Source organism: Thamnophis elegans, chromosome 8, assembly GCF_009769535.1.
Source record: "Thamnophis elegans isolate rThaEle1 chromosome 8, rThaEle1.pri, whole genome shotgun sequence".
NCBI lineage: Eukaryota > Metazoa > Chordata > Lepidosauria > Squamata > Colubridae > Thamnophis > Thamnophis elegans.
Genome location: NC_045548.1, coordinates 18,006,279 through 18,032,916, shown reverse-complemented (window position 1 = coordinate 18,032,916; position 26,638 = coordinate 18,006,279). Strand labels below are relative to the sequence as shown.

Sequence of the window (26,638 nt, the reverse complement as noted above, 5' to 3'; positions counted from 1 at the left end):
AGATCAAAATCAAGCAAACCCCAAGCTGTATTCTGAGTCTTAATTTTTCACTTGTTTTCTCTGATTTTCCGAAGAATTAGCATATTCTATAGCTATTAAACTATTTTAATAAGGGATACGGTAGCGCAGTGGCTAAGACACTGAGCTTGTCGATCAGAAAGGTCGGCAGTTCGGCGGTTCAAATTCCTAGCGCCGCATAATGAAGTGAACTCCCATTACTTGTCCCACCTTCTGCCAAACTAGCAGTTCAAAAGCATGTAAAATGCAAGTAGAAAAATAGGAACCACTTTTGGTGGGAAGGTAACAGCGTTTGGTGCGTTTAATCATGCTGGCCACGTCTTCGGACAGCACTGGCTCTTCATCTTTGAAATGGAGATGAGCACCGCCCCCTAGAGTCCGGAACGAATAGCAGATATGTACAAGGGGAAGCTTTACCTTTATAGCTATTTAATATAGCAGAGGAGACGAATCAACACACATTTACAAAGCTGATGCTTCTCTTTTTTAGCATGTTTTTTTTCTGGACAGAGTTTAGCATCTTTCGCCTGTGCGTGCGTGTGTGTCTGCACGCAAAACATTATAATGTAAGCTTAAACCAATTATAGGACTGAAACGCTTTTGGCAATTTCTACATTTTTCTGGCCTATTATTAATTCAACCGCAAGCGGTCCAAGAAGAAAATCCTAGCTAGCGCAGGTGACCCCCTTTCCCTTCAAAGGAGGGCCTCGCTTTGAAAGAGGCAAAGCTATCATTACAAACCCCCTTCGGTGGTTGAATCTCAGTTTCTGTTTTCGCTCTCCCTCCCTTCATCCACGCCTCCTTTTCCTTCCTGGGTTCCTCCGTGCGGAGCGACCAATAGGGCCAAGCCGAGTCGTTCGGAAGGCCGCTGATTGGCCTCGCCGCAATTCCAAAGGAGGGGCCTTAGCAAGAGGCTTTAAGCTCCACGCTGGGTTCTCTTGAACGCCCTTTCTGAGCTTTCCACTAAGAAATTGCCCGCTTTCGCGAGGGGTTTGGTCCGCCTGCGTGGCACAACGCACGGTAAGTAGCGGATCCACCACGCGCCAATGCCCACGGGCTAAGGCTAAAAAAAAAAAAAAAGCCCGGGTGGGCGCCGGCTTCTAGATGTCGGCGTCCCGTGCCCACCTTGCTTGGCCCCCTTCATTGGCAAAGTTTGCCGGGCATCCCGGCTGCTTCCTCGCTCGCTCCCAGTTTCCCATCAGGGGAGGCAGCGAGGAGGAGCCGCAGGGGATTTGCCTCTCTTCGCGTCCGTTCCCCCCCCCTCCTTCCTACGCCCGGGCCTTTCTTGCAGCCGTCGTTTTTGCAACCGCCGGGCAGGATCGGCCATGGCTGTAGCGCTCACCTTCTCTAGAGCCTGTAGGGCTTTCCTTAGCCGTGGCTTCTTCTGCCCCCGGCGCTGGAAGGCTGCCCCGAACCGCAGGGTGAGTAGGAGGAAGCTGTATTGGTGGAGCTTGGCCCTACAGCTGCAGCCGCTGCTGGGCCGTTTCAGCCTTTCCCGAGAGCTGCAAGTCAGGAAGGACGGACCGAGCCGGCCTTTAGTCCCTTCATTGTAAAGGGCCTCTTTTATTTTACCCTGCTATCAACCGCAGCTCTGCCCCTCCGCCGCCGCCTTTAAGATCCCTAAGGCCATGTAATCCTGGCTTAAAAATCGGATATTCTAGCCCAGAGGTCTTCAAACTTGGCAACTTTAAGACTTGTGGACTTCAATTCCCAGAATTCTCCAGCCAGCTGGCTGGAGAATTCTGGGAGTTGAAGTCCACAAGTCTTAAAGTTGCCAAGTTTGGGGACTCTTCTGGCAAGGCGCCTGTCAGGGCTTTTCTTCCCTGAGGGGTTATTTGTCCATTTGTTTATTCATTAGATTGGTCAACTAATGTGCAGGAACTGCTTTGAAGGACAAGCTAGGCCGGAGTCCTTAAAAGCAAGCCTGTGAAACTGCGGCTAAGGAACAGAGGCAGTGTGGTAGAGTGGTTCAGGTGCTGGACTGGAAGCCACCACTATACCTGGAAACTGGGCTGAGTGACTTTCAGCCAATTACTTTCTCTGAGATTGGGAAGTGGGATATTTCTACCAAATCACATTAGACCGGCATGGTCTAATTATAGTTTGTGATCTTCAGTGACAAGTCTTTCATCTTGCTTTGGATTATTTCAGGTTGATGAGGAAAAATTGCATGTTTGTGTAGGTCCACTACAATACAGAGAGTCCTTCCTTAACAAAGACTTGTTCAGTTTACCATTCAAAGTTATTACAGAAAAGAAACCACAAGAATTCAGGATTTAGTCATTTCAAGATCATTTAACCCATTGTCATTCTCTGACTCAGCTCATTCTCTGAGTTCTGTTTCTCTGAACTTCTTGGAAATAGGAATATTCTTACAAATATTCTGTTTTCTCTGTTTACTTTCATTTTCTTCCCATATAGTTCCCCCTCTCCCCAGCTTAATGCCAAATGCTCCCACAAATACATATAATAATATATTATTATAGAACTCAATAGGTACATTCTTCCTTTTCATATACATATATTAGATTTGTGCTGAGGGAGTTCTTGAAGCAAAAGTCCTTAGATATTTTTGCAAAAAATTGTTCAGTATCTGATTTACAACTTTATGATAAATGCTTATTTACATGTCTTATTATAATTACACTGGTGCCAAATGGCGGTGAATGTATTTTATACATTTAATAAACAAGTATTAATATTTTAATTACTTAAGTATTTTTATTCAGAAGCTAGGCCTCTTACTATTTCACAGCCTCACAAGGTTGTTTCAATGAGAAAGAGGGACTGCCTGGAGGAAAAGAATAATAATTTACATTTGCAGAAAATCTGTGAAAAAGAAGTCTAGGTCATCACACAGTTCGAATCCTGATGTGGTTATGCATGAACTCTTCAGTTGCCAGAGAGAAATAGAACTGGGCTCTGAGTAGGATCTGTGAAGACAATAAACAGGATAGCTTTCCTGCAGATTCTGTTTCTTACCTCCTGAATGGTGTTACCATTCAGCTCTGTAAGCTTTTAAAATCAACAGCTCATGACTTCCTTTGTATTGCTTTTTCCTGTCATGAGACTAGTGGCATTATTCACAGAAAGATTCCCCTTTAGTGAATCCTCATGATTTTGTTAAAATCTGCTGAGCTGCAAGTTAGAGCTTAGGCAGAATATAGAACAATTAAAAAGGAAGGATCCCAAGTGAGACAACCTGTTGCAAGATTTAAAAATTATTTTTCTCTTTCTCTTTTTTTTTTTAAAACCCACCCTCTAGATTTCTCAATCACATTATTTTGATCAGAAAATGGCATCTGCTCTGGAATCTCTTTTTGAATATGTGGACAAACATCAAGACCTTTATGTGGAGGTAGGTAGCTCTTCCCAGAACATAAAATCCATAAACTCTTCCTTTGAGACTACAAGATTTTAAAGAGTTTACACAACTGCATTGTTCTTTCCTTGAATAGTGGGTGTGGAACAATCATGGCACAGCAATTCCCAGCTAACCTTAGTTAGTAACATAGAAGAAGAGTTGACTCTGCTTATTCCAAGAGTTGTAGGCTGGGAATAAAGTTTCCTTTGGAGAGTCACTCAATTCTCTCATTGCAGCATTATAGTATAATAAATGTGAATCTCAAGGTTGATGGAGATGGAATAGTCCATTCTCAAAGTTAATGAGGCCAAGAACAAATTAAAGGACCCGAAGCACTCTGCAAGATTACTAAACTGAGGAGTTCTTGGTGCTCTCTTGGTTTGGTTGTTGCAGACATTTCATTACCCAAACTAGGTATAACATCAGGTTGATGTTACCCAGTTTGGGTGATAAAACATCTGCAAGAAAACAAGCTCAGAGAGCACCAAAGAACCCTCATTTCAATACTGAAATGCAAAAGTTGTCTTTTATGGATTACAAATATTTCTGAGTTCACCTTTACAATAGCTTGGTTTCATGGCAGCACCAATACATCATGGTATGAAGCAAAGAATTGAGAAAAGGAATAGTGGATGTGATAGGTTTTACGTAAGTCAGAGAGTGGGGGATCTAAACCCTGAGGGTTTATTCCGCATTCCGTAACTGGCCAAGAACAGCACAGATGGGGCTTTCCTGGGTGCTAGGTAAATGACCATCTAGTCATCAGGACATCTTTAGAAGAATCACACCTGCAAATCTTAATGGTGAGCAAGGTAACCAACCCTTGGTGAGAACCTAGCTTTAAAAGATTGTTGAAATAAATGGAGGGCTGAAAAGTAGGAGGAATAGGATTTTGTACTTATGACCTTTGGAATTGTAACTTCACCTTGATAAAAGAACAGAATCTCATTTTGGCACGGTTGCAATTCTTTAGACTCGTAACTAAGAGTTACAACTATTATTTTGGACCATGAAGCAACTTTTATTGCACTAGGTAGAAACAGCCCTTTTCTTACTTGGTCCCCGAGATCCAAAATTGTTCGCTAGCTTAGCTAAGGGGCTATATTGAAATATGCCATTCTTGGGCTTAAGATTAGGTGAGTGTAGAAACCACTACAATTCTGCTGCACTATTTATTTTTATTCATTTATTACAATTATAATTGCCACCCATCTCGTTTCAAAGCTGTAGTTTCTGTTGGCTTACAGTGGGCATTAAGACAATAAGATAAACTAAAAAAAAACATGGTTAAAAGATGGGGAGTGAGTGAGCAGGATGCATGTGGGTGTGGAGGTGGGATTGCCTCTTAAGTCATCAACAATCTCCAGTGTGATGCTCCCCACACTGGATCCCTTAAAACCACCTGAAAGAGCCAGGTCTTCAGGTCTGATCTCATCTCAGGGATAAGAAGTTCCAGAGGGCAGAAGCCACAACCAGAATTCTCTGACTGACAGGGTCCTCAACATGCTTACCTGTATTATATTTAACAATCAGTAGAAATCCTTGCTGATTGTGGTCTGGGAACAATTAAAAAGAATTCTGGCTTTTCTGTTAATTCCAGAATACTTGCAATTTTTCTTTATGGATCTGTCTCCCCTAAAGAAAATGATCTCATTTCATTTTTTCCCCCCTTTCACTCTTCTTACCCATCATGTTTGCTATTTTCTAAACGTGAGTAGCGTCTAGCTCAGTGGGTTGCAATACAGAGTGTGTCAGCATGGCCGGAAAAGCGAGAAGAAATCAGACGGATGATGGAAGTTGCTGCAAAGGACATTGAACGGCTTGGGGGCACAACTGAACTGATAGATGTCGGGAAGCAGACGGTAAGAAGAGGGGTCGTTATCAAGGAACTATTGGGAGAGCAGAAAGAGCTATAATCATAAGTAAAAAATAAAAAGGTTCCATCCAATTGAGCTCAACGTGGCATGTAGTATAGCCTTTATTGTCATTGTACATCATGTATACAGTGAAATTGGTTTAATATAGCTCAGTATGAAAATGTTTTTTGCCTTTTTGTTTTTCCAGTCTAATCTATATCCCTAGGATTTCCTGATGGTCTCTCATCCAAGAACTACACAGGGCCAAAACTGCTTATCATTCTTTGCTTATTTGTTTTGGAAGTCTGCTGAAATTGTCTAGAGTTGTGCCATTTTTAGATAATCATATTCAGATGGCAACTAGCTTTCTTTCTGCTCTTTGTGTCTTTAGATGAGAGAGTGGGTTGTTGTTTTTAGTGTATGGCACGTGTTAGCCAGGGATCACCAAGGTGGCTGGTGAAAAGAATTTTTTGGGGTGGTGTTATCTTCACCCGCGGAACATCTGAATGCCGGCAGGTAATTGGGACAGCTCCTTTCTTGCCCCTATGTAATTTATTCGATCACAGAAATCAAGCCGTTGACCTCAGCGGTGCGCAGGCCCAGCGTCTTACCACATGAGCCACCGTGGCCCCCTTAGATGAGAGGAGCTCAGCAGGGATAGGAGGAGGCCTTTGTATTTGGCAGTGGAAGGAGAGTTTGTATTTGTGAAAGTGTGGAGAGAAGTCTGCATGCTGAAGTTTGCAGTGCAAGAGGGGAACGTTTCTTCACTGCTAAAGAGAGGCCCCCTCTAGCTTGGAACCCAGAATATACTGCTGCTTGTGGGGGCAACAATACTGCCCTTCCTGGTCCTGTGAGTGACAGGCTATGATCTGTCAATCGTTGTGCTGCCCTCCTGTCCCCACTTGAGCCTGAGCTAATTAAGCAGTTTCTCTCAGTAGGCAGGCAGGCAGGTATGCACTTGTAGGCAGTTTCTCTTTGAAAGGAAGTATCTGATCTTCAGAGTCCCAGGTTCAACCTGTTCTCCTGGCTTAATTCTATATTTCCCCTCTGAGGACAAGCCCCAATCCTTGTTTCTGCCAGGGTTTGAGTCAGCATATTGGCGGTGGAGCACTCTCGTGCTCTCTCTTAAGGCTTTTATGGCGCAATTGCCTGGCCCTTGCTCCTGACCAGAGCCTCTATATTAGACTTCCCTATCCTGGATGTCCTTCAGATAGCTGGGAATTCTGGGAAGTGAAGTATACATTTGTGGAAGACACCAGTTTGGGGAAGGATATTAATGGACATATAAGCCTTTTTTGACCATACAAACAAATGTTGAGAAAGAGAGATGAAGGAATTGATAGTTACACTGTCCCTCTCCTCCTCCCTCCCTTTCTCCTTTCTCTTTCTGGCATACTATTACTAACATGAATTATTGTGTTTATGAGACAAAAAAATAATTTTTAATCTTTCTAACCTTTTTTTCTCTTCAAGTTGTAGTTTTCATAGAAATGAGACTTCCATGTATTTCCTAGTGACCTTCAGAAATAATACCTGAATTCATTGATAACCAGGCTAAGCCAATACTCGTGGATCCAAGACAATGATACTGTTAGCATGTTGTGCACTTCTTTCTTGCCTTAAACAAAGGGTTACTGTATTTTTTGGAGTATAAGAGGTACCTTTTTCCCTCAAAAAAGAGGCTGAAAATCTGGGTGTGTCTTATGCACTGAATACAGCATTTTTTGCCCCCTGAAACCCCATCCCTTTCACCAAAATGGCTGTGCATAGCTTTTAGAAGGCTTTCAGAGTTCTCCTGGGGGGGGGGCTGGGGCGTGCAGAAGTGAGCAAAAAACAGCTTGTTTTTTGCTCAATTTCCCCCCTCCCCTAGTCCTCAGGAGCACTCTATAAGCCTCCTAAAGGCTATCCATGCCCTTTTTTGACAAAAAACAGGCCCATTTTCGTGAAAAATGGACCATTTTTGGGAGGTTTGTAAAGCGCAAAACCTTTTCAAAAAAATTTGCCTCTTCAAAACCTTGGTGAGTCTTATACTCCGGTGCATCTTATACTCTGAAAAATATGGTATACTATACTTTAAAACAAAATGTTATCAATGGTCTCTCGACATCATTGGAGCGAAAAGACCAGACTTTTAATATTTTGTGTGGGTTTGAAGGAATGAAATCTGTGTCTCAAACATTATTCGGCTTTAAAAAACCCTGTTTTCTCCTTAACCCATGTTTCAGGTGAGAAAAATAAGAGTTTGTAGACATTTTAAAGAACATGTGCCAAGATTAAAGCTCCTCCTTTTGCCGCTCTTGCAAACGTGAAAGACAGCATCCTGGGGTCATGTAAACAAAAAATGGGAAGATGCATGTATGCTAAAACTTACATCCCTGTGCTAAAATTTTTGCATTTTACCCTTTTATAATAAATATTATACAGTACAAAATAGTTCTACATATAGCAATTTCTCAATAGCTCTACACTGACACCTAGTGTTTCTAAATTACAGTTGCCTGATGGTAGTAAGATTCCTCTACCTCCAATAATTCTGGGCAAACTTGGCTCAGATCCTTGCAAAAAAACTGTTTGTGTCTATGGCCATTTGGATGTGCAACCTGCAGCTTTAGAGGATGGCTGGGACAGCGAACCCTTTGTCTTGATAGAAAGAGAAGGTAAGACTTGTCTATACCTGACCTGTGCTTCTATATGTCAAATCTTGAGAATAAATGTTAAGTTGCTCTCATGTTGTTGCTTTCAAGTTGGGTTTTTGAATTGAGTTCTCTGTTTACTCTTTGCACATAACCTGCAAGCGTGCCCAAATTAGTTGTGACAGAAGATACACACATAAACCAGAGACCAAGTTGTCTTAATTGTGTTTGTTCAAATAATTTATTTCTTTATTTAAAGCAATGATTCCCGTCTCTCTGAAAAATTGGACACAATATGCACAGTAGCTGCTTAACTTTAACAAAGTATAGGCGATATACTTAAGATTTTGCAAATGCTGCTGAAGTACAGTGTCCAAACTCTTATATCATTTCCTGTGCACTGGGACATCTGGAAGTCATTGCACTGGGACATCTGGAAGGCCATTCCAAGCCCTAATTTTAAAGGTTAATTACCAAGCCCTAATCTTAGAGGTGGTATCTCTTTAGCACGCTGTGAATTATTTCCAAGCAAGCTTAGATAAGTTTCCTTTGTGACCTGGCTTATGTAGGATTGTAATAAATGTTGAGTATAGGCAACCAAAAGGATTTTAGAGCAGTTCTATACAACTGGGTTAATTCTTCTACATGTGTTCAACTAGGGACAAAAAAACCCCGGAAAATTCACACAGCAGAAAATGCAAAGTAATTATAGTTCAATAAGCTGCATCTTTTCATTAGAGTTGTAAGGTTTTTTTTGTATGATGCTCAGGGATTTCCAGTCTTTATATTCCTATCTAGAACTTGGAAAGCATGTAAGGGGCTCTGTGGCTCCATAGTGGTGAATGAGAGTTTTCTCATTCATAAAACAGCTGCAGTCATGGGTATGAATAGTTGTCAAACAAAACTGCTAGGTGGACAAGTGAGGTCACACTGGTGTCTAGCCTGCATATTAGGTTTCCTGCTGATAATGTGCTACAATTGGGAAAGTCTACCATATGTCACCACTTAGCAGCCAATTCAACCTTCTCTGGTGGAAACTTGCTGATTAAGAATAACGGAAGTTGACAGGAAGTGAAAACTACCAGCAATGTTTTATTTTCTTTCTCCATTCTCTTGAGATGTGGATGAAAAAATTATTGCATCCAGTAGGATTAATTAAAAAAAATAAAAATAAACATTGCAGTTGGTAATGGAAAAGTTAGGCGTAATCAAGGTTTTGAAAGAAACATGTTTTTCCTTTCTGCTATTCATTTTCCCTGAAAAGATTTGCCAGCTTGTCGGCCCTTTGAGGAAGGCCAAGTCAGCAGTCTGACTCCGCAAGGACTGCTGACGTTCTACTTCATTGTTGCAGAGAAGAAAACCAGAATCTTGAAAGCCAGACAGAGATTGGGTGTCCCTGCTCTTATACTAAAGAGAAAATATTTTTAAAAATAAAATAAACTGAAGTTGATTATAGGGGCCCAAACTCTCTACCTTGTTTTCCTGAAAATAAGTCCTCCCCCCAAAATAAGCCCTCCCTGAAAATATTCCAACACAACAGCAGCCATGAGGTGACCATGTTCATTGCCTCCTGCACCTCAAAAATAATAAGACCTCCCCGAAAATAAGGCCAAGTGCTTATTTCGGGGGTCAAAAGAAAATAAGATCCTGTCTTATTTTCGGGGAAACATGGTAGCATAGTGGTGATTAGCATATTGGGTCAAAAAAGAAAAAAATAGGGATGGATTAGAGTATTCTGAGGAAGGTCATATTAAGATGGCTGGCATCTTGATCATGTTGTAGGGGTAACCCTTCCATTTTCTACCCCATGCCCTTAACTGTTTTTTCCCCAGCATGGCACTTTCAGCAATGGAGAAATATTGTATGTACCTTGGGCTTTTTTCCTTCTTATCCAAGCTTATCAATTAACAAATAGAGCAATTTCATTTAGCTCTATTTGTTCTAGTAATAGATAAGTTTAAGATTTCAGGTCAAATGCTGATGACTAAGCAAATGTTTATCTTTGCAAGCAAGCATTATGCTAAATAGAAACCTTGCCAACGAATACACTTTTTTTTCCTTGAGCAGTCAAATGTTACTTGTTCACTTGTCATTAAATTCAGATAAGACTTTAAAAACTTACGAAAGTGGATTGTGGAAGCCTTTGTCTAAAAATCCTCTCCTCGCAATTCAGTTTAGATGCAGGCTTGCTCAGTGATCTTTCTCTGCTGTGATATATTGCCTGTCTTTTCAACTGTTCAAAGGACTTAGCTCAGGGTTAAGAATCCTTTCTTCAATAATTGATTTTTTTTGTTGTTGCAAATAGTCATGGGGAGGCATTGAAGTGGACTTTAAGCTGAACAAAGTTTTGTGCACCAACAGGTTTTTTTTTATCTTCAAGATGCTGAATGTGTAGATAGCAGAGGCATCTTGCTTTAAAAGGAGATGCAGGAGTGTGTAGGTTTGTAGCCAACTCTTTCAATTTACCCCCTTAAAAATTAGTGCCTGTAAAAAATGAAAATCCTGGTTTCTTTCTGTATATCAGTGGTCCCCAACCCCCGGTCCGCGGACCGGTGCCGGGCCGTGGAGTACCTGGCACCGGGCCGCGCAGCGGCCGGGGGCCTAAGGGAAAGTCGCTAGGCCTACGGGACAACGTCGTCCAATCAGTATTCTGGCTGGTCGGCGAGGTAGGGGAGGTAAGCTAAAGGGGCGTGAATTAAGGCCGGGCGTTCAGTTGCTGAGCAGCGCACGCAAATTGGTGGCTGGGGTGGCCGGGCGCGTGCCTGGGACGGTGTGCGGAGTGGGGCCACCGGACTGAGCCTCTCTCAGAGGCGGTTGGTGGGGGTGTGCCGTCGCGAGGTTTCGCTGCGAGGAATGTGAGAAGCCCAGGTGGTTGTTTCCTCCCCTCCTCTTCCCCGCGAGCTCTCGCCGGCGCCGGGCTTTCCCCTGGCTCGTCTGCGGCCGCCGTTTTTGTCTCCCGCAGAGGCTGTTCCCCGAACCACCACCACCACCAACCCGGCCTCCCCTGTCAGTGCCCCGCGTCATGTCGTGATCTCCGGGCGGACGTGTGGGACCAGGGAGGTGGCGGTGACGGCGGCTGCTGCTGCTGCTGCTGCAGCCGCCGATGGGGCTGCTCCGGATTATGTTGCCGCCTAAATTGCAGCTCTTGGCGGTGATGGCGTTCAGGGTGTCCGTCTTCTTCCTGGAGAACCAGAGCACTCGGGCCACAACACGAGTGATGTCAAATTGACCACGCCCAACCCAGCCCCACAGGGTCAAACACAATCCTGATATGGTCCTCAATGATATCGAGTTTGACACCCAAGCTTTAGATCCTGATAGTGTTTTAATTATTAAAATTTAATAGACATAAAAAAGATGAAGAAAGACTAACCTCTATGTTATTTTTATGGAAGGCCTGCCTGAAAGTTATAATGGTAGCTCCTGGGCCGTGCGCAAAGGCTCCAGGGAAGAGATGCCCCCCCACCCCTGCGCGCGCTCAGTGGGCCACGGTAAAATTATCAAAGGCTGACTGGTCCGCGGCGATAAAAAGGTTGGGGACCACTGCTGTATATGATCCAATCTTTACATTAGCCCCTTCTGCTGCAGCCTTCCCTTCCCTAAAAGTTAAGGGCAATTCTCAGCCATTAAAAGGTCATGTCTTTGGCCAAGGTGGCGCAGTGGTTAAATGCAGCACTGCAGGCTACTGCTAGATCAGCAGGTCAGCGGTTCAAATCTCACCGGCTCAGGGTTGACTCAGCCTTCCATCCTTCCGAGGTGGGTAAAATGAGGACCCAGATTGTTGGGGGCAATATGCTGACTCTCTGTAAACCGCTTAGAGAGGCCTGAAAGGCCTATGAAGCGGTATATAAGTCTACTGCTATTGCTATTGCTATTGCTATTGCTTAAAAATAGGATATTGGGGCCAAGGTGTTCTGTTTGCAACCAATGTCTCACTGAGAACATTAATATGCGCCTGTAACCATTTGATATCAGAGGACGAGAGGTCTAATATCTAAAGCTAAGACAAAGCTATGAGATGGGCAGACAGTGCCAGAATGACCTGATCTGTGCAGGCTGTAGCTTTCCATGGCAGTAGAGATAATTCCATTTAATTACAGCTTGCTTTAATCCGTTGCCTCTTTAGGGAAGTTGTATGGCCGAGGATCGACAGATGACAAAGGTCCAGTGCTGGCTTGGCTGAATGCTCTGGAGGCTTACCAGAAAACCAAACAGGTAAAAGCTGGGAGTCCTGTGGACTCTACATTTGTACTAAATCACAGAAGCCATCAAGAAAGATAACAATGTAAAATGGCTGAAATGGTTTTGTAACCGAACTATAGGGAGGTCTGCGTGGCTGGACAACTTCTCAGTGGCAAGCTTTCGGTATTGTGGCAAATTAATTTGTTTACTGAAATGCTCTCTCCTTTGGAAGCCTGGAGCATGACAAATGTCCAACTTGGATCTTGTTTGCTCCAATCCTAGTAAAGGAAAGGAGCTGTTTTCAGTGAGTCCTAGCATTTTTCAAACCCCAAACAAATGAAAGGGGCCGTTCAAAAGGGGTTCCATCTTTTGGATAACAGAGCAAAAGATGAAAAAGGAGTCAACTGAAGAAGAAGGAAAATCTATTGCCAAGGTTTTTAGTTAAGATATGACAAGCTAGTACAAGCAAGTTACCTTTAGTTAAGGTGTCTATGGAGATTCTCAGTCATCCAGGTCATGGTTGTCCCAAAGGTGTTTTTTCAAGAGGCGACTGGATTTTCTGGTTTTTCTGAGCTTGTTAAGAAGCTTCTTGGATGAGAAACGAAACGTCTTCAAAGAAAAACCAGAAAGTCCAGTTGCCTTTTGAAAAAGCAGCTTTGGGACTTTAGTTAAGATATGACAAATTATAAGGAGCACCCGTAAGAGCCTTCCTTGAATCTACTCTGCCTGAATTTGCAACCTCTGTCATCCGTGACCCGACAAATGCGCGCTGACAAAACCATGCCAACAAAACCGTGCCCACAAAAGCACGCCATCAACAAACAACATAGTGGGACGCGAAAACAATGTTATAACTCTAACGTTTTGTCGGGCGTGCATTTGTCGGTGAACCCTGTCATCAACCTACAGTGCAATTGAAGGGCTGTAGTTAGTGAGTCCAGGAATGTTGAAAACTGTTGTCTTGTCCCAAATCAGTGTGCTGGTTATTTTGCCTTCCAGTTGCAGTCAGATGAACAACTGTTCTGGCTTCTGCAGAAACATTTCCAACCACTAGACTTTTCCTTTTTCTCCACAGTCCTAAAGAAAGAAGGCAGGCAGGGACTATATGCTGGAGCGTTGGAAAAGTAGTGCTGGATAAAATTGTTCTTTCCTCCATCATTGATGAAATCACTGTTAATCTGAGGGAAACTTGCTTTTGAAAGAGAAATATGCAAAGGCTGATTGTGTTCCAGATCTCAGTATAGGGCCGGGGGCGGGGGGGGGGGGAACAATAACAATTTCCCATTTAACTTTTCCTGGAAGTTATTTTGCATTGCAATTCTCCCCCCCCCCCTCACACACACCTACTGTTTAGAAAACACTTCATTCAAAGTGTCTGTAGCATTACTGGAAAGTTTTATTTGGCCCTGCAGCAGAAGTCTCCAACATGGCGCCTTCCCAAGAATTTTGGAAGTATTTGATTGGTTCTAACTCTGAACATCGTAACAATCCCTACTTCTTTTTCAGTGTTGTGGCTTTGTCTTCTAGGAAATCCCAGTCAATGTCAAGTTTTGCTTAGAAGGTATGGAGGAATCTGGTTCGGAAGGCCTTGATGACTTGATTTTCGCACAAAAAGATACTTTCTTCAAAGACGTGGACTATGTGTGTATCTCTGACAACTACTGGCTGGGCAAGAAGAAGCCCTGCATCACCTATGGCCTCAGGGGCATCTGTTATTACTTCATTGAGGTAAGGACTAAGAATAATAACAGCTGATTAAGATGACAACCATAATTAGGTTGTTCTTTGTATGCTAAGCTGAAAGACATCCCATTAGTGTGCATATAGGACTGTAGCCTCACTCAAACATTGAGTGTTCAAAGTTTCAACAGCTATTTTGGCACAGTGATTGTCTCTTTGAAAAGGAGGATGCAGAAGGCAACCGAATGAAACCTCGTATCTTGTCATGGCTTCACAATGTTATTTGTACTGTGTCATTGGTGTATATCTATACTGCTTCCCATATGTCTTCCAAACTTAAAACTTTATGCAAAGTTCCTGGAAAGTTCTCATATCAGAGATGAGAAGCATTTTTGTTGTGTTATGGGCCATTTCTCTTGAAAAGTAATCTGTTGCAGATGTCCACTCTGATGAGCAGGACCGGAGTCAAAAATGAATAGGCCTTCTCCCCTCTTCTCTTACTCCCTACCCATTGGGCTGTTTTGAAAGACCAAATAGCTCTTGTTGGAGGAAAATGCCTAAAATTAAGTTGCAGGTCATATGTAAGTTGACAAGCCTTCTTTGATTCTATGGATGTAAGTTGTCCACTCCTGTTTTAGGTAGTTAAATTCAATGTCCAGGTGCTTGTCACACCAAAGATCCCAGTTCAAAGTACCACCTTGAGGCTTGTTATTTATTAATTATATGGCCAAAGAATTAGTTATTCTCTTGCTCTCTCTTTTCCAAACACACACATAGTAGAAATGTTTTTAGTTGTTTGATTCTTTACTTCAACCCTAGCAACTTCAGAAAGGTATATTTGACTTTAAAAAAAAACAATTCTTGGCCTAAAGAAGATACTGAAAATGGAATTTTCTGAAGCAGCAATACCATAATTCACTTTACAAGTCTCTCTGTAAAACCTGCAGAAAAAATCCTTGCTACAACATCTTGACTTAACCTTAAAAATGCAGTCTAAATAGTGCCTGTCAGAAAGACACTTAATGGGCTTTGCTTTTATCTTTTTCTATAAGGTGGAATGCAGTGACAAAGACCTTCATTCTGGTGTATACGGTGGTTCGGTCCACGAAGCAATGACAGATCTTATTGCTTTAATGGGTAAGGGCTATTTTAAGAGAGCATTGTATACAACAAGAACCAGAACCTTTGAAAATCAGTGCTACATGGGAATACCCCTCCCTTAGTTTGTACCTTCCCTCGTATTAACGATTGCAGGATTTAGTAATGTGGTCATGCTTTAAGGGAAAAAAAAGAAATAGCCTTGACCCTCCCTGAAAGCTCTTGATAATGCCAGGTTAACAATTGATGGACTAATGAGAATCTTAACAAGAGGGTAAAGATCTCCAAGGACAAAGATTAATTGCAGCATTGTTGGACCTCGGAAGCACAGATTTATTAACAGCCTATTGAATGTCGTTTCAACTTATGAGGTGGTTGAAGGTAAAATTTGAATTCTAGCAACTTTTCCCAACCAAGGTGTCTTCCAAATGTGTCTCGTATCCCAGAATTCCCCTAGTTTGTATGGCCATTGCCAGATATTTTAAGAATTGAAGTCCTTATATCAGGGGATACCCAGTTTTTTTGGGGGGAGAGGGGGGCTTGAATATAATAATGATGCAGTTGTTATTGGCTTATTATTATGTTATTATGCATATTGGCTTTACTGAGCCTGAAACATCATCCCGCCCTTTATTAGCTAGCGTGGTTCTCTCTTCCCATTTCTGCTGTTTGTTTCTTTATTGTTTGATGAGCAAGAGACTAATACTTGCTCCGGTGAGAGAAGATTAGAATTGCAGTGGTTTGCATCGAACTGTCAAATTCTGTTTCGTAGCATGCAGTGCAATTCCTTTGGATTGACTCCGTAAGCACTTGGCTTCCCCATCAAAGGCACGTCAACTCATCATCAACTGAAAGCCACACAAACAACCTCCTGATCCCACTTTACCATACTGCTCTCTTGAGAATGTGCTATTAGTACATGACATGAGGGCAGGGTTATTCTATGGCTTAGGGACATTTTGGCTTTGGTTGTCACCCCATCCTTTCCATCTTCTGGAATGGCCTTAAATTGTTCTGGAGGAAATTCTGACACTTAGAATTGATTGATGTTTTGTCAGATATTTCTTGCCTTCAAATAATGAAGGCAGAAAGGAATCGGGTTTTGAGGAGGGATATAGCTCTGTGTGTGTTCTTCTCTGTTTTAAAGCTTTTTAAACCAGACAGACCAAGGAAATTTCTTCTATCTGTCTTAGTCCAGAAGAGAACCTTTGATCTTCATTCACAGCAATAAACCCAGGCCTCCTAGAAGTTAATAACTGGAAATATCTGGCTAGGCGACAGAAAGTTAAGCCTTGAAAGGATTTATTGGGCAGAGAGAAATTTGTGAGACAGCAGTTAACAGCAAAGGTCTGGTGGTTTCCGCCTCTGGACACAATTGACTGTATTCTAAAATTGGGGAAGAATGAGAATTCTAGTTCCCCTTTCCGTTTAATTAAGATTACAACTTTATAGTAACTTTCAGAGGGTCTACCAAGAGGAGGGTCATCCTGGGAGCTAAACTGCATGTTCTTTGGCTTATAGAAGAAGGGTGCTCAGAGAACAGTCTTCCCGGGGTCCAGGCGGAGCCTGACCTTAAATCCTTTCCCTGCTTGAATTGGCTATAAGATGGATCGCTTGGCAGGCAGGGCAATTAGCTGAAGAACAGCACTGCCCTGTAGCTCTGCATGCATTTTAGTGTGTTTGTGTCTAAGGTCTAAAAAAAAAATAATTGGAAATCCTATCTAAAAAAGAGAATGTTGGCTATGTTTATTTTTATCAGCAGCTTTTGTGTAGATGCCAGTGTGCCTGTAGTGCAGCTCTCCTTGTTTGCCATTTTCCCTGCAGCTGCCATTTCAGTATGATAGGCAGGAATGCAATAGGGCAGTGATGGTTAACCTTTTTGGTGCTGAGTGCCCAAAGCACAAGCGTGCGCGAATACACACATACGTGCCCGAATACCCAAAATGCAGTGCAAACACCCACCACCCCCATGGATGTGCGCGCAACCCCCATGCATGCACACATCCCCTGGGCAATCACCCTGCTCCCCCACGCCCTATTTTGGCTTTCAGGTTGGTGCAGGAGGCTTTCCACGTCCAAAACAGGGCGGGCGGGCGGGGGGGGGAGCTTGTGTGGTGCTCCAGCTCTGTTTTGTCTTCCAGGTTGATGCAGGAGGCTTTCAGGCCCAAAATGTGGTGTGAGGTCCCCCTGCACCCTGTTTTGGGCCTGGAAAGCTTCCTGCACCACCACCCCCATGCATGTACTCCATGCCTCTGCGCATACACACCTGTCCCCCGCATGTGCCCCGCCCACCGCACATGCGCAGCAGAGACCTGAAGACCAGTTGGTCAGTGGGAGGCATGTGCGTATATGCGGTGGAGCTGGGTTGGGGCGACGGCTGGCGTGCCCGCAGAGAGGGCTTTGTGTGCCACCTGTGGCATGCGTGCCTTAGGTTCACCATCACAGCAATAGGAAACCAGAAGCTTTGGATATGACTAGGACAAGTTTCTCAGACTGCCTTTAATAGCACATGGCTCTTTCTTTACAGGCTCCTTAGTGGATAAGAAAGGAAAAATCCTCATCCCTGGCATTTACGAGACCGTGGCGTCACTCACAAATGAGGAGAAGCAACTTTATGACAAAATTGACTTTGACTTAAAAGAATACGCAAAAGATGTTGGAGCCACAAAACTGCTCCATGACACAAAGGTGAGGTGGATCTTCTTACCAGTTTTGTAAGCAAGAGAAGCAAATTTTGTGATGTGTCACTTTTAAGCAGCCTAACATTTCATAATTAAGAGTACTTAAAAAAGGTAACAAGATGTCTAAACCAGGATTATCCAACCTGGTAGTCTTCAATTCTGTTGGGATGCATCTTTCATATATTATCAGCCTGTTCTTGCAAATTTAGGTTGTGCATCTGGTTAGAGGAAGCTATTTTCTTCTGTGGACAGTGGACCTGGCACGACTATGCTCTCCACTTCCCCCCCCCCCCCAAACTCCCAGATTTGTGGAAATGGCTGCTCTTGTATGAGCTCTCTGTATTGAGCTCTACATCGTTGTCATTTTCATAATTAATTGGCATGCTTGTCAGTTGGTGGGCTAAGGTCACTTTCAACTCTGAGGTATGCTTCTGCAGATACATGCATAACATTGTATTATTAATCTGAGATTTCTTCGCTTGCGTACACATACTATTATAATCCATCTTTTAAGCATTTGACTCCTCTTTTGATTGGGGAGGGATGTGCATTTGGAAGGCTTTTCTAAATAATTTCTAGTAAGGATGCTTTCTCTTTCTGATCTGAAGCCAAAAAGGAGGTTTTGGCCCAAGTGCGGGCATTCACACTGCACCCTCTGTATCCTTAAAAGAGGAGGAATGTATATTTTCCTGGATTTTTGGGACCAGAGTTAGCCCTCAACTTAAAACTACAGAATTTACATTGCTAAGCAAGGCGGTTGTTAAGTGAGTTGTGGCCTGTTTTACAGCTTTTTTGCCATGGTTGCTAAGTGAATCATGCAGTCATTAAGCAAATCCAGCTTTTCCCATTAACTTTGCTTGTTGGAAGTCATCTGGAAAGATCGCAGATGATGATCACATTAAACTGGGGTTCTGCAACCCTCATGAATACATGCTGGTTGCCAATTACCTGAATGTTGATTGTGTGATGGGGATGCTTTGACAGTCATAAGTGTGAGCGCTGGTTGTAAGTCACATTTTTCAGGACTGCAGTCTGTAAACGAATAGTTGTAAGTTGAGATGTACCACTAGTTGCCCAGTCTCAAGAAATAAGTGTTTGAATTAATGAGGTTCCAGGAAATTCTGATAGCATTCTATTGATATCTTAATTCCACCACGTTGTTTCCTAGAATTGCACAGCTACCCAGAGAATCAGGAAAAGATGTAGTTTCTTGACAAATCCACTGTCAGATGTGGCATGTGCATTTTAATTAGTGAAATATAAACACATCATCTATGATAAACTCAGTAAGAAACTCTATATACCTAGTGATTAAAATAGACAAAAGAATGAGAGGAAGGAAAAAAATATGATTCATGCACATAATTATGTATCAATATAAAACTAGTCCAATCCTTAAACTTTTTACTAAATCTGTACCATAAAAGCACATTGTTCCATATTGGCACATTGATCTAAAGAACAGAAGGTAAACATGATCTTTTACTAGATTAATATTAGGCCATTGGGGGAATACAAATATTCCAGTTCTATCATTATCCAAGGTAGCCACAGGTTCGTGATTTATAGTTTTGCCTTGAATCATTCTGCTATAAATATACAATTAATGCCTGACTTTCTCCTCTTTAATGTCTTTTATAGGAAATGATTTTGATGCACAGATGGCGGTACCCATCCCTATCCCTTCATGGCATAGAAGGGGCTTTCTCTGGATCTGGTTGTAAAACTGTGATACCACGAAAAGTAATTGGCAAATTTTCAATCCGATTAGTGCCGGATATGACTCCTGAAGTTGTAACTAAGCGGGTATGTGTCAAAGGAAAGTAGATAAGGAAGCTCAAATCACAATTCAGAACATTGTATGTTAACTACATCAGCAGAAGCCAGGATTAGGGCTGTGCTAGAAATTCCTTCATTAGGGAGGCAGGCTGTGTTTTGGGCTTTTTCCAATTTTAGTTGCGGCTTTGCAAATACTTTTTTGATGGATGGTATGTAGCATCCATGATTTGTAAGTTATCTCAAGCACTAATACAAAGCCTTCATGTGAGAGAAGCGGGCAGAATTGAAAAAAGTCCCATCTCAGCTTGTGATACGAAAATCCAAACTTGGACATTTCCTGTCCCCATAAACAGTTTTGATTCTTAAATCCTTTCCCACCACAATTACTGCCTTAGCCTACAAACTGCTGTGAATCCAGAGTTAGTTTCAGTGCCATTTAGTATGTTCCCTGATATATGCAGTAGTGTAAGGCAAGTCAAATATTGGTAAGAGTGTAGTTCAAACTTTGCCTATATGCAAAATAGGGTTGAAGTACATGATTGTACTTGAAACGGTTTGTTTATTCAGATGTAAGGAATTGATATGTCTTAAACAGAGTTTCTGCAAAGTTGACCAATCATTTTGTTCCAGTTGTTTTAAGTAACAAGTTTTTAATCATTACTAAAGGTTGAGGAGTACTTATCCAAAAAGTTTGCTGAGTTGCACAGCCCCAACAAATTCAGTGTAAAGTTGGGCCATGGTGGAAAACCTTGGGTGTCAGATTTCAATCATCCCCACTATATGGCTGGCAGAAGAGCCATGAAAACAGGTCAGTACATCTTTCATTGTTTCTTTCAATATCTTAATCAAAACATGATCTAAGATATCTTTTGTGTATGACCAGTATCAAGATAAAAATGTAGATTCTTTAGAGCACGGGTGTCAAACTCAAATCGCATTATGTGGCGTATTGCAACGTTTTTTGCCTTTGCGGATCCGGGGTGGGCGTGGCCTGCATGTGACTCATCCAGCCCGCAGGCCGCCAGTTGGACACCCTGGTTTAGAGTGAGTGCATACCAGAGGTGGTATTCTGCCGGTTCGCCCTGGTTCGGGCGAATCAGTAGTAGTAGTGGCAGCGGGAGGCTCCCTCACTTGCCCAGATGTCATCACGGATCCTCTGCGCTCCCGGTTCTGAACCACTAGCGAAGGTAAGAGGATTTCATGCCTGGTGCATACAGTGGCAAAAAATAGTTTTCATGAAAATCAACCTGGAAAATGGTCCTTAAAAAGATAACAGATGGGTATTGTGTTAATGCAATGTCAACCTGCTGGAAGATTATAAAGAGATAAGAGGTACATGAAAGAAAATATTTTTCACAGCCTAAATATCAGAATGTACCTTGGAGACCAACCGAATTTTATTTTGGGTTGTGAGAATGGAAGTCCCAACACAACTGGAAGCTACCATGGATGATAAGGTTGGTAAAGAAAATGAGGATTGCTGTTAATCTTCTCCTTTGTTTTTCCTAGTCTTTGGTGTGGAGCCAGACCTGACTCGCGAAGGAGGGAGCATTCCTGTCACATTGACTTTTCAAGAAGCAACAGGCAAGAATGTGATGCTGCTTCCTGTTGGGTCTGCTGATGACGGAGCCCATTCTCAGAATGAGAAACTTAATAGGTGAAGAAGCACATGTTTTGTTTATCATTACCCAAGTTGGAGCTCTAGTGCTATGAGCCAGATTTAACTCATTGGCTAGAGATTTCCACTTGTATTTTAGATTTTGCTGGGATTGTTCGGGTTTTCGGTTCGGGTTTTTAGGCGCTTAATTTAATATGAGGTGTTTCCTTTCCAGATACAACTATATTCAAGGAGTGAAGCTTCTGGGTGCTTACCTTTATGAAGTTGCCAAGTTGAAGAACTGAATCTGAATTTATTTTTTATTTTATTTTATTTTGCAAATTGTGCTTTGAGATCTGAAAGATCTTGAAAATCTTGAAAAGTTGCACTATTTTAATTCCCTTTTCTCCTAGTCTAACTTATGCCAATATACCTGGTGGAATATTTTGAAACTCAGTAAAGAGCACTTTATACAAACATAGTTGATGCTGATTTTAACCCTAACCCTTTTCCAAAAAATATCATGTGCTCTGTTCAAGGCGTTATTCCAACACAGCAACTCTCCAATTGACTTCCCTTCCCAACAAAGTAGAGGGAGTTGGAATCTCTGGAAAACTTCTAATGATTGAGTGATCTAAGCTAAGAAAGCAGCAGCAAATGATCACATAATGCCTCACATTGACTTGCCCCCAAGACAGAATCTGAGCCCAGTTCTTTGATCTGAGTGGAAGAAAATAACAGTTTATACTTGAACTTACAAAAACAACAAGCACTTCTAGAAGGATCCAAAAGGAATGAAAATACAGCCATGGGTGGGGAAAGAGAAGAGCCCCTGTGGGACATGTAGTTGCTTATTTACAGATTTTTCCAATCTGTGCAGACATCTCATAATAATAACACATTGGTATTTTTCTACAGCATTCTTTGTACTCCATGTGGAAAAGCTGCTAAATAAATTCAACTTTGATCTATCAGTTCTGATGTTATTTATTGCTAGACATTGAAATTTTGAGGCTATTGGTAGCTTACAGCTTTAAGAACGCAGGAGGAAAGAGTCACAAATTCCAGAAGAAATCAAGACTTCAAAACATCATGTAGTTGGTTTATTATGGCATCTACAGACTAGAACAGTCTTCTCAACCTTGGTAAACTCAAGATGTGTGGACAAATCCCCAGAATCCTCCAGCCAACAAGACTAACTGGGGGTTACTGGGAATTGAAGTCTGCACATCTTCTGGGCTACAGCATGCCTCAGAATTACTAGGCTGCCCTCTCCTTTTCTTCTTTTTCTTTCTTTTAGCTCCCCCTACAATTAATTGCAGTCAATTGCTGTTGTCTCATAGGTCATAATTTGAAGTTGTCTTAATTAAATTCCATGATGGAAGATCATTTAAACCACGGGCAGCATTCACATGTGCTAAGCCATGAGTTATTAAACAAGCCATAGAATTCTGGTTAGCACAGAGCCATAAAACAGTTTCAAAACTACAGTGACTTCGTTTATCCAACATATTGAACAGAAACCAAGGAAAACCTATTTTAACTTGATACAATTTATAAAGCCAGCTTTAATCATTCTACTTTAAACATCTAAAACAGTGGTTCCCAAACTTGGCAACTTTAAGACTTGTGGACTTCAACTCCCAGAATTCTCCAGCTAGCTCTTCTGGCTGGAGAACTCTGGGAGTTGAAGTCCACAAGTCTTAAAAGTTGCCAAGTTTGGGAAACACTGATCTAAAATAACAATGTATGACATAACTTTTCCCCACAGGGATTTTAAGTCTTATTCTTCAGTGTAAAATCAAATTATTATGGTCATAGATCAGCATAAAGAAAGTGAAGTACAGTCATTTAAAGAAAACATAAAAGATACATTAAGAGTAAAAATAAATGTTAAACAAATTTTGAAAAACGACCATATAAAAGGTATATGAATAAAAAACTAAAAGTTTTATATATTTAAAACTAAAGTATAAAATAAGATGTAGGAGTATTAGATTTGTGTAGGGAAGCATAACAGGTTAATATGAAGAAGATCTATGAAGTTTCAGAGAATATATTGAATAGGGCTTATGATGGTGAACATTTTGGGCTCAGGATGGAAAATGCCTAACATGACTGCTGGTGTGTCACCACCCCTCCTGAAATAAACAGAAGATAATTATTTATTTTCAAAAATCCAGTTCAATTGTGTGGTGCTATGTATTACATAAAGTACGGGTGTCAAACTCACTGTGTCACGTTGCTGTCACATGACGTTTCACAATGTTCCCATTTGGGGTGCTGGGAGTGGGCGTGGCCTGTGTGTGGGAGACGCATCTGGCCCTTGGGCTGCCTGTATGACACCCCTGACAAAGAAATGTCAAATAATTAAAAAAAAATGAAAAGAAACTCATTTTTGGAGGCTCCAGAGGTTATACAAGATCATAGCCCTTTCACACAACTTCTGGAGGTTGTGCAAGAGCACCCATCTTTCTCACACAGCCTCCAAAATCACACCAAAATGGGTTGTGCTTTTAAGAATAATTGTTGGTGTTGATGAATGCTGATGTGTTGTCCAAAACGTCATGGCATGTTACCTTTGACACATGAACTACAGGTGTTCGTTCAATCTACAGTATGTTATAACAGGGTTCTTATCGGAAAGTAGGGAGGTTTTGAATTGTTCTGCGCATCCTGAGTATTTATGTTCAGTAATAACAGTGAGTAAAGGTGAGATGAGGCTACTATGACGGTTTCTGTAGTACAGACACTAGAGAAGCATTTGCTGTGTTGTTTCTGTGTGTTCAGGGTCTCCAGTCATTGGATCTTGGAGTAAGGAATCTTCCCATATCGGCCTTGAAGGGCAGCTGAAGTGTCAGTGTCTATCTCAGTTGTTTCATAAGTTTCCATAATTGTTATGACCAAAGAAAATATTTTTGAATACTAGGTTGCTGTTTTCCCTGGTTTCCATCCATATACAACAGTAGTTACATAAAACAAGCAAAATAAAGGAATTTCAGAGCGGTGGCCAGATGGACGACAATCAAGGGGTCATTATTTATTTGGAGGCTTGAATCACATTATTTAGAATAATGAACCTTTGTCCTTAAGCCTGCTGTCCACATATTAAAAGCACAAAGAGACAACAGGGAGGGGAGTGCGTTTATAAAAAGAGCTGCAAGCTACAGAAAGGATCTTGAATGAGCAGTACTTTCTGTGTTGGATGGGACAAGAAGAAACCTTATTTGCTGTCAGAAATTTTGTCATGGTAAGCCTTCAAATTTTAAGTATAAGTATCATCTTTATTGTCATTGTACTTAAATACAATGAAATTGGTTTGTCTATTGATTGCAATACTGCAAAATATACATATGTACACCTTCAAATGATTTTCAGATGGACTAACTGCTTTGATCAGAAGGCGTTTGGTAGCACCTTTTCAAACTAAGAGGCTTTATTAAAAGTCGCTATGAACCAAGGCTCACTTCTGATTTTTGACTAATGTAGCCTAATACCAACTGTCCTATAAGTCTGTACTTAGTTCAGAAGAACAATTTTTTTTGAAATTTGCACCAATTTTATTTCTATGTGCTTAATGCAGATGACCATTGCTCAAAGTGCAGACAGGATTTACACAACGTGCTAAATTGTCATAGGGTATATATTATAATAGCTTGGTGTATATACCCATTGCGATTTGCCTATTTGTTTTTTCGGCTCAGCATATAGGGGATTCCTATTACTGTTAAGTTTATTCAATCACAATGGGTTAAATTGCCTTTGTGCAGATCTAATTAGAGATAGTACTGCTTTACCATATCTTCCTCTTTATCTGTATTTGAAGTGAGAAGTAAATCCATCTCTACAACTTTATAAGATAAGACAAATTAACAAACTCCTGGATTCAATTGGTAGAGATTGTAATGTTAAAATATTGGAATAAACCAAATTTAACTTTCCATGTTTTCATCAAGAAAGGGGACCTATTTTCTTCCTCATGGCAACTTTGGCAGTGTGATAAGTAAATTGTTAATAGATTTCTTAGCTTATTCCTGACTTGCCCTTTGTCAATTCAGAGATATGTAAACTGAGAGGAGGGAAAAAATAATTTTATTTATCTGCATGGCTGTTTTTTTTTCAGGTATGTTCAATCAGGCATTCTGAAAACAATTGTTTCCTTAGTGTAATATGTATATATGTAGCCACATTGCTAACTTGCAATGCTTGGGAGATTTTGCTCAGGCACTCTTGTCAAGATGTGACTGCAGTTAATGTTATCATTGTTATGCATGGAATCTGAAATGCCACAGATTTAAGGAGCCTTGTGCACAAAAATCATTAATTACCCAGTACTCATGGGAAAAGTTTCCTTTTAGACTACTTTTTTTATTTAATTCTTAAACAAAAATGAAGCTCCTGTTCTGGTGGGATCAAGTGGAAGCTGAATGCTATTTGAATGCTGGTATTAAATACACCCTAAACTCGGAGATCAAAACCCAAGATGTAAAGCACAAAATGAAGAAAATGGATACAATACAGCTTGGAACAGAGTCACAATGCCAAGAGCTACAGGATTGCTGATATCAACTGAGGGCAAAGAGAATTATTGATCCCTAGGAGAGCAGGTCATTAACCACACTCAGCAAAATACTCACTTTCCTGATTAACTTTATAGCCTTTTACTGAAGTTTATTGGGATAAAGGGGAAAATAGGTGCTTTATCCAGACAGCAATGGAGAAGTATATTTTTCCCTCTCCACATCTAATAGTCAATCGGTTCTGATCCCTAGAAGGTAGTGTTGAAAGAAATGTCCTTCTGGGTTCAGCTCCAAGTGGGGAAGAAGACACTGGAGACATGGAGGCTGCTTGGAAAGATGGTTTACTGTTGGACAGGGCCACATGGCTTGAGCCCTGTACAGAAAAGGTGATCACATGTTTCAATGTTGATGGAGAAGAAGAGAGAAGGGCTGAGGAAAGGGCTTGCTAGGCTTTTTATACCCTGTTTAGTCCCACCTCTCTGTTTCCTGTTCCTGTGTAAGAAATGTATTCTGACTGGTTATCAAACTCCCATGGTGCCATGCAGGGGGCTACTCTCTAGGCTGTGATGAGTTCTCAGATGCCTTGTGGTCAGCTGAGTAATATCCCTTCCCCCTACAGCTGCAGTGAGGAGAAGTCTTTATTATGTAAAGTGGGCTAACCGGGCCATCTTAATGGCCCATTAGCTGGGGATGGGCAGAAAGCTATAGGCAACTATTCTGTCTTTTAAAACATGTTTCTTTTCACATCCAGAGAAATATTCTGCCTTTTCAATATTTCCTAGGATATTTCATTTTTCTGGGAGAGGGCTGGATAATAACTTCCCACAGTAGATAAAGCTGAAGATGCAAGGGCAATCCTACTTCTCTGCATGGACCCGTCTTGCAGCGTTGCTGTTTTACAATTGATCAAATCATTGGGTAAGCCACCATGATGTGAAAAGCTACATCACACTTTTTGTACAGTAACTGGTGGCAAAGAGTCTCTGGCATCCAGCTAAATCCTGGCTAATTACACTTGCATGCACTTGCAAGGGTGCAAAGCTAGTCTGTCATGGGAGTTTTTCCCAGGCCAAAATTAAACAAACCACACTAGAACCCGGATCTAACGGCAAAGGCAATCGGAAAACGCTGCCTTTTTATTCTCAGGGATTTCTCCTCCTCGCTTAGTGAGCGGTGCCGTCGGACTCTCCAGAGGTGCTGGGGCCAAAATTTCTCCCGACTGCCAGCCGG

At 41.6% G+C, this 26,638-nt stretch overlaps 1 protein-coding gene across 2 annotated transcripts; it reads left to right on the top strand.

The window, feature by feature from the left end:
- The first annotated feature begins 927 nt into the window (after positions 1–927).
- On the top strand, positions 928–21,862 carry CNDP2 (carnosine dipeptidase 2). Of its 2 annotated transcripts, none has more exons than XM_032222863.1 (12): positions 928–1,038; positions 3,284–3,376; positions 5,101–5,244; positions 7,733–7,895; positions 11,998–12,086; positions 13,581–13,781; positions 14,786–14,870; positions 17,359–17,519; positions 19,154–19,318; positions 19,958–20,099; positions 20,801–20,948; positions 21,124–21,859. In XM_032222863.1, exons 2-12 carry the CDS (start codon positions 3,314–3,316, stop codon positions 21,191–21,193), a joined length of 1,431 nt encoding a protein of 476 aa, XP_032078754.1. In that variant the 5' UTR covers positions 928–1,038; positions 3,284–3,313; the 3' UTR covers positions 21,194–21,859. The 2 variants fall into 2 exon arrangements, with proteins under 2 accessions (XP_032078754.1, XP_032078752.1); XM_032222861.1 differs by lacking the exon at positions 928–1,038 and adding an exon at positions 1,262–1,439 and having other exon boundaries at positions 21,124–21,862.
- Positions 21,863–26,638: the final 4,776 nt, after the last annotated feature.